Source organism: Hordeum vulgare, chromosome 4H (genome assembly GCF_904849725.1).
Source record: "Hordeum vulgare subsp. vulgare chromosome 4H, MorexV3_pseudomolecules_assembly, whole genome shotgun sequence".
In the NCBI taxonomy this organism is placed as follows: domain Eukaryota; kingdom Viridiplantae; phylum Streptophyta; class Magnoliopsida; order Poales; family Poaceae; genus Hordeum; species Hordeum vulgare.
The window spans coordinates 17,577,772-17,584,689 of record NC_058521.1 but is presented as its reverse complement, the minus strand read 5'-3'; the positions used below and the strand labels follow the sequence as shown (position 1 = coordinate 17,584,689).

Genomic DNA, 6,918 nt, shown 5'->3' with positions numbered 1-6,918 from the left:
CGGAGCAGCACGCATTTGTTCGTTCGGGCTTTCGGCGCCCGCCCCGAGGCCGTCTGGCCGGTGTCGCAATCCCAGTCCCGTCCCCGTCGGCCGAACGGAACGCAGGATTTCGTCACCGCGGGGTGAAGCCGACCCGCATTCCCACCGCTTGGGTCGGGCTCCTGTTTCTGCTCCTCCCGTCAGCGCGGCCGCCCACCAAACCCCAACCCCCGCGGAATAAAACCCGCCCGCCGTTCCGCCAGATCCGCACGGGAGTTTCTAGGGTTTTTCCCTCCCTCCCCCCCGCCGACCCACCCAACCCCCCACCCCATTCCTCCCTCCCTCCCTCGCTCGCTCTTCAGCAGGCCCGCCCCCCAACCCGGAACAGACACCACCGCCGCGATGCCGTCGCGGCGGCCGGCGCTGGCCCTGGCGTTCGCGGCCATCCTCGCGGTGGCATGCTGCCGGGCGACCGCCGACCTAGCGACCGACGCGCGGGCGCTCACCGCCTTCCGCGCGGCCGTGGGCCAGCGGGTGTCCTGGAACGTCACCGACCCGGCCACCGTCTGCGCGTGGACGGGGGTGACCTGCGAGGGCGGCCGGGTGACCATCCTCCGCCTCCCGGGCGCCGCGCTCACCGGGGCCGTCCCCGCCGGCTCGCTCGGGAACCTGACGGCGCTCCACACGCTCAGCCTCCGCTACAACGCGCTCTCGGGGGCCCTCCCGTCCGACCTCGCGTCCCTCGCCGCGCTCCGCAGCGTCTTCCTCAACGGGAACCGGCTCTCGGGGGACTTCCCGGCGCCGCTCCTCGCGCTGCCCGGCCTCCTCCACCTCTCGCTCGGCGGGAACGGCCTCTCGGGCGCCATCCCGCCGGCCCTCGCCAACCTCACCCGCCTCAGGACCCTGCTCCTCGAGGAGAACCGCTTCGCCGGCGAGATTCCCGACCTCCCGTTGCCGCAGCTGCGCGACTTCAACGTCTCCTTCAACCGCCTCAACGGATCCATCCCCGCCTCGCTCCGCTCCAGGCCGCGCGCGGCGTTCCTCGGGATGTCGGCCCTCTGCGGCGGGCCCCTCGGCCCTTGCCCTGGCGAGGCCCCTCCTCCTTCTCCGGCTCCCACGGAGACGACGCCCTCGCCGACAACACCGGCGACGAACGTCCCCAACGGCGGAAACGACGAACAAACTGACAAGAAGGGGAACAAGCTCTCCGGCGGCGCCATTGCCGGGATCGCCATAGCCTCTGTCGTGGGCGCCGCGCTTCTCCTGTTCCTCCTCATCTGCCTCTGCCGCAGGTCGGGGCGCACCAAGACGCGGGCTCTGGAGATGCCGCCTCCGTCTCCGTCCCCCGCCGTCATCCCCGGCGGCCGAAAACCTCCCGAGTTGCCCAGCGGTTCGGCCGTGGCTCCTATGGCCACTGTCGGCCACCCCGCGGGTCAATCGACTTCAGGGAAGAAGCTGGTCTTCTTCGGGTCAGCGGCTGCCGTCCAACCCTTTGACCTCGAGGACCTGCTGCGCGCGTCGGCCGAGGTCCTTGGCAAAGGTGCCATCGGGACGACCTACAAGGCTGTGCTTGAATCCAGCGCTACCGTGGCGGTGAAGCGGCTCAAGGATGTCACCATGTCTGAGCCCGAGTTCCGTGACCGCATCGCTGACATTGGCGAGCTCCAGCACGAGTTCATCGTGCCTCTCCGTGCTTACTACTACAGCAAAGATGAGAAGCTGCTTGTGTACGACTTCATGCCCATGGGGAGCCTTTCTGCAGTCTTGCACGGTGAGAATTCCACATCTCAATTCCTTTACAGTTTTTCTGTACTCATACTCTGATCATTGTATTACTGTTCTGCATATGTTGTGCTCGTGCTTGCGTCTATCTTATTTTTGCATTTTTCATGGGTGGCGATGGACTTGGATTTCTCGTAAATGTTTGAGAATTGGATTGCAGTTGTTTATGGACGATTGTCTTGTACTACATCCGTTCCTATATATAAAATGTTTCGGCAATTTAAATTGAACCAACTAGTTGTCTTAGTTCAAAAAAGCGCTAAGCGTTAATTGTGTGTTTTGCCAGCGTATTTATGCGCTAGCGTTTTGCTATCGCCTAGAGCCTAGGTGCACTTGAGCGCTCGCTTAGGCGCGCCTTTTTAACTATGCTTATATTTAGAAACAGAGGGTGTAGCTATTATTACATCTGTCATGGCTTGAGTATCTCTAGTCTACGTTTGTCAGCATATTAGGTGACACGTCAAGCTAATTTTGATGCAGATCTTGTTTATTTGCTTGATATCCAAAGTATTAGGATTTTAAGTGTTATTTATTCGGTGTTGTTATTGAATCATATTCTGACTATTCTTAGTGATATTCCTTCTGGTCTGAGACTAAGTTTGTGGCTAGAATACTTGTATTGCAGTCAACTGCCCCCTTCAGGTTTGTGGTTTTACCAATCTGCTCCAAATTTTCTGAATGTCGAATAGAACTGTTGTTTGCTTTTCATAGTCCCATATTTCTTTCCTCAATTGTGCTTAGGTCTATTATTTGTTTGTTTACTTCGTGTTGCTTAGAGGAAACAAAATTGTTGTAGTTGGCGTATCGTTAGTTTTTTCATTGATTAAAGTGGTATTGGATGCCCTAATGTCATGTCTGGAACCAGGGGCAGTGTTGGTATCTTGATTGTGTCACTTGACTTGACCATGTAACAGATAAACCTTGAACTCTAATCTGACATGATGGTAATCATTTTTTGTTAAGCAGGCAACAGAGGTTCTGGCCGCACCCCACTTGACTGGCCGATAAGATCAAGCATTGCCCTTGCTGCAGCCCGTGGGATCGAGTACATCCACTCTACAAGCTCATCGACTTCGCACGGCAATATCAAGTCATCCAATATCCTCCTGTCGAAGGCGTATCAAGCACGTGTTTCAGACAATGGCCTTGCTACCCTTGTTGGTTCATCATCATCTGGACCTTCTCGCGCCACTGGGTACCGTGCTCCAGAGGTTACCGATCCCCGGAGGGTATCCCAGAAGGCTGATGTGTTCAGCTTTGGTGTTCTCCTGCTCGAGCTGCTCACCGGCAAGGCCCCCAGTCAGTCTGCTCTTAACGACGAGGGCGTCGACCTGCCCAGGTGGGTGCAGTCCGTTGTACGCTCGGAGTGGACTTCGGAGGTGTTTGACATGGAGCTCCTGAGGAACCAGAGCTCCGAAGAACAGATGGTTCAGCTTCTACAGCTCGCTATAGACTGCGTCGCCCAGGTCCCAGACGCCCGTCCGACCATGTCTCATGTCGTCGTGCGGATCGAGGAGATCAAGATGTCAGGTGAAGGCGCCGAAGAAACTGATCAACAACAGAGTGTCCTGAATCAGGGCGATGAGATGGTCGAGGGCCCCTCGTCGCCATGATCGCTAATGGCCTGAGAGAGGAGCAGGCTGCTCGTCGCCGTGGCCCACATTCATTCCGTTCATAGACTTGACGAATGCTGTCTATCTTCTTCGACGACGGAGTCGGCTGTTTTTTCATCTCTTCCTTTTAGCGAATATCGGATTCGGTGTCGTCGTCGTGTTGGTGTTGTTGACTGACTGTGTTGTGTGTTGGTGGGTGATTGCGTGGTGGCGTTTAGGGATGGAATGCATGCCTGACGGTGCGGTTGCTTAATTTATCTAGCCATTGTTCTAGCTGATTAGGTTGGTTTTTTAGCTATCCCATGTAATTACTCAGTCCGATCTATCAAAATTGCCTGGAACTCGTTGGCGAAAACCTGTTGTGCCTACTTGCTTGGTGTCCAGTTCTTCTTGTGTGTGTGGGTCATGCATGTGGTTTGGATGGCTCCAGTCGTTGAAAGCTACCGCGTGCTCCGTCTGTCTCGATCCGGATCGGGTGGTTCGGCTTTCGGCGGGGCGAGTGGGACTGTTTTGTACTGGAGCAGCAGATGACAGGGCCGGGGAGGGAAACTGAACTGAATTTCGGCTGATGCGCATAGCGACTTGCCTGCTCCTCATCAGTGCTTCTCGTTGTTGATCAACAGTCGGGAGGTACAGCCATGTTGGGATGGATCGATCGAGAGAGCAAAACCAGAGGCTCCGTAGGGCCGACGCTTGACGATCATGACATCAAAGCTTATCTAGTGTAGCTGCTTGCTGTCTGGATGACCCCCCAATCTCATCGTAGCAGCCAGTCCCAGTAGCATTTCTAGGTCCCGGTAGATGGCAAGCGCTCAACGAACGAACAACCACCATCGCTGGGGGGCTTGGTTGGTTCTGTGGACGCGACAGCGCTAGGAAGGACCCTAGCTGTAGCAGCGTACGTGCTTGTGCTGTGCACGGGACTGACCGATGTCAGGGTGCGTTTCAATGGTTGTGGTAGCGTGGGCCACCTGCAGTCTTGGCCGTGCCCGCCCAGATCGTCGAGGATCGCAGTTCTCGCAGGTAGACGACGATGGCGGTCACATGTTGGCTCTGGAGTCTGGACCCTTGCGCCCGCCCATGTGGTGATCGATCGGGTAGGGTAGGGGGAGATCGCGGGAGGGACCGCCCTGAATCAGTTGCGGAGGGAGTGAGTGCAGGACCATGCTTCGAATTTGAAGGGGGGCGAAATCTTCTTCGTGTCTCCCGCGCCGCGCGCCCATCTCTCTTCGTAGATTTGTGAAATTTTTTGGTTAGAAAGAGCATCTACAGTCGGACTTAACAAAGCCGACACTTCAAACGTCAGTGGAAATGGCTCCCGCACTACGACGTGGTTGCGGTACCCGCACCAAGGCATTTTACGGAGTGTCGGAAAGTATGACTCCGCCTCTCTAATTTCCATCGCCGCGAGGCTCTCCACCCCCCAGTGTTAGCGTTCGAGGATGCCTCATGGTGTGTCCTCAACGTGCCAACGGAGAGGTTGCACATCTACCACGGAGGGACGCGTTCGGACGTCAGACGGACCGCACCGTCTTCATTGAGGCAGTGACGCCGGGTCCAACCACGGGTCGTGCCGACGCAACGGATTCCCGATGCTGCGAGTCCGAGTGCTGTCGGAGTGCGGCGGCCTCCTGAGAGCTGCGGAGCGCAACCCGGACGACCATCTCCTCCTCGGGACCGTGTGTGATGAGCTCGTGATCAATGGATCTGAAGGTGAAGGATTCGGATCCGCTGTCCGTCATGTCGGAGAAGGCCGGACATCGTTAAAGATAAGCTTGAGTGGCAGATGGAGGTGGACGGGAGTGGAATGAAGTGGATAGTGTTTGATCCGACGAGCGGATAGGAACAAATATATGTACAATCGATGCGGACCACCACGGACCAGGCCGACGTGACGGGTGCGCCCAAACTTTCTTATATCTACCTCATATTTAACTGGATATGATGGATGTTGGTCAGTCTGAACGTTTGAGAACCATTTGAGTCGTCTAATTAGATCAAAATTTCATATTTCATCCGTGCATGTTTGGATCGTTTAATATGGATAGGAGGGGTTCAGTTGTAGAGTAGATGCTCTTACTCGAGTCTGTGGGCGGAAAAAGGCTCATGAAACAGTAAAATCGTAGGGCGAAATGGTTTCAGATTTTCAGATTAAAGACGGCGATGGATGCTTATCTTATCTTCTCTCATGCAATGCTTATCTTATCTTCAGTTGGCTACTAGTAAACGAGGAACATTCCGGCGGAGGCAGACCCCCTGCCGCTTCTTTTCTTTAGCGAAAGGAACATGCGTAGAAGAAAGACCGTTATTTCGACCATTGACCTCACGGCAAAACAATTCTCACACGGGCCACGACATTCACCTCGGCACGCCTTTCTCTAGAATATACAACCGGGAAGGGAACGCATCCGTGTCTTGGAAACTTGAAAACACACTACACCAAGTCCTAAGGCTGATAATAATGGGAGTAACTTAGGTAGTATCATGTATTTGAAATTAGCAAACATGCTGATGTGACATATACTTAAAAGAAAGAGAAGGTTAAGGTAACATAGGTAGATACCGTAACATGTTAAATGTTATGCTATTATGTGTCATGCATGTCAATAAATGAGGTCATCTATGATAATAGTTTATGATAGCATGCATTATGAAGGTAGTATCATATAATATTATCATATGCACGATACTACTCCATCCGTATCAGTTTATAAGTCATCTTAGGTTGTGCACCGCAACCCAGACAGAGAGGAAAACAAGAAAAAATTATGTTAACTTGCTAATTAGTACCATTGATGCAATGAATTGACCATTGCGTGTCGTGCTATTCAGTCTCAAGTCATTAAAAACATACACGCCCCACGTCTCTTATTGGTTGATTCCTTTATTCAAGTCAAAAAACAAGAAACGAGGTGAAAGTTAATGCATCATGCCTTACTGTTTTGCGATTATTTAATTTTCGTAAGATGACCTATAAACCGAGACGGGGGGGTACTATATGATACTCCCCACTATGGCCAGCCTAAATCTTTTCGCGAAGTGTTAAGTTGAACCCCAAATGGTTCACATCCATTTTCTTTGGTTGCGTTCCTCGCATTCTTCCGATGCCGTCCAAACCACCATCACCCCATGCCATAGATGACCCACTCAAAGCGTTTCGGAGAAGTTTTTGCCGATGTTCGTTACTCTTTCGATGCAGAGAGAAGCTACGAGCGCCGACGACGTCCATCGACCTTAACACATTTCGCCAGGCGGTGCATAGCCGCATGGTGTCACCCGCAAATGCCAACCTTGCTTGCTGCCGGTGAGGGGAAGTTCAAGGTGCTCTTCCCGTCCACGTCTTCATCACAACAGTAATGTTTTCCACACTTTGCTCACAAGGTACCATGGATAGTGGGGATTAGTATTTTTTCCACAACTTCATTTGCTCATCGGATGATTCGTCCTGGGATAACAGAGACATTGTGGTGGCTGCATTGGTCATCAACGACCACATTGCTAGGCAACGGCCTCGGTTTAGGGGACCAGTCCCGAGTCATGCTTC

At 53.7% G+C, this 6,918-nt stretch overlaps 1 protein-coding gene across 1 annotated transcript; it reads left to right on the top strand.

Annotated features, from left to right (window-relative positions):
* The first annotated feature begins 252 nt into the window (after positions 1-252).
* Positions 253-3,729, top strand: LOC123447460 (probable inactive receptor kinase At1g48480). The gene is made up of 2 exons (XM_045124064.1): positions 253-1,750; positions 2,728-3,729. Exons 1-2 carry the CDS (start codon positions 382-384, stop codon positions 3,372-3,374), a joined length of 2,016 nt encoding a protein of 671 aa, XP_044979999.1. The 5' UTR covers positions 253-381; the 3' UTR covers positions 3,375-3,729.
* The last annotated feature ends 3,189 nt before the right edge of the window (positions 3,730-6,918 follow it).

Coding starts and splice junctions, on each gene's coding strand:
- LOC123447460 (XM_045124064.1), top strand. CDS start 382: ATGCCGTCGCGGCGGCCGGCGCTGGCCCTGGCGTTCGCGGCCATCCTC. Junction 1,751..2,727: donor CCTTTCTGCAGTCTTGCACG/GTGAGAATTCCA, acceptor TTTGTTAAGCAG/GCAACAGAGGTTCTGGCCGC.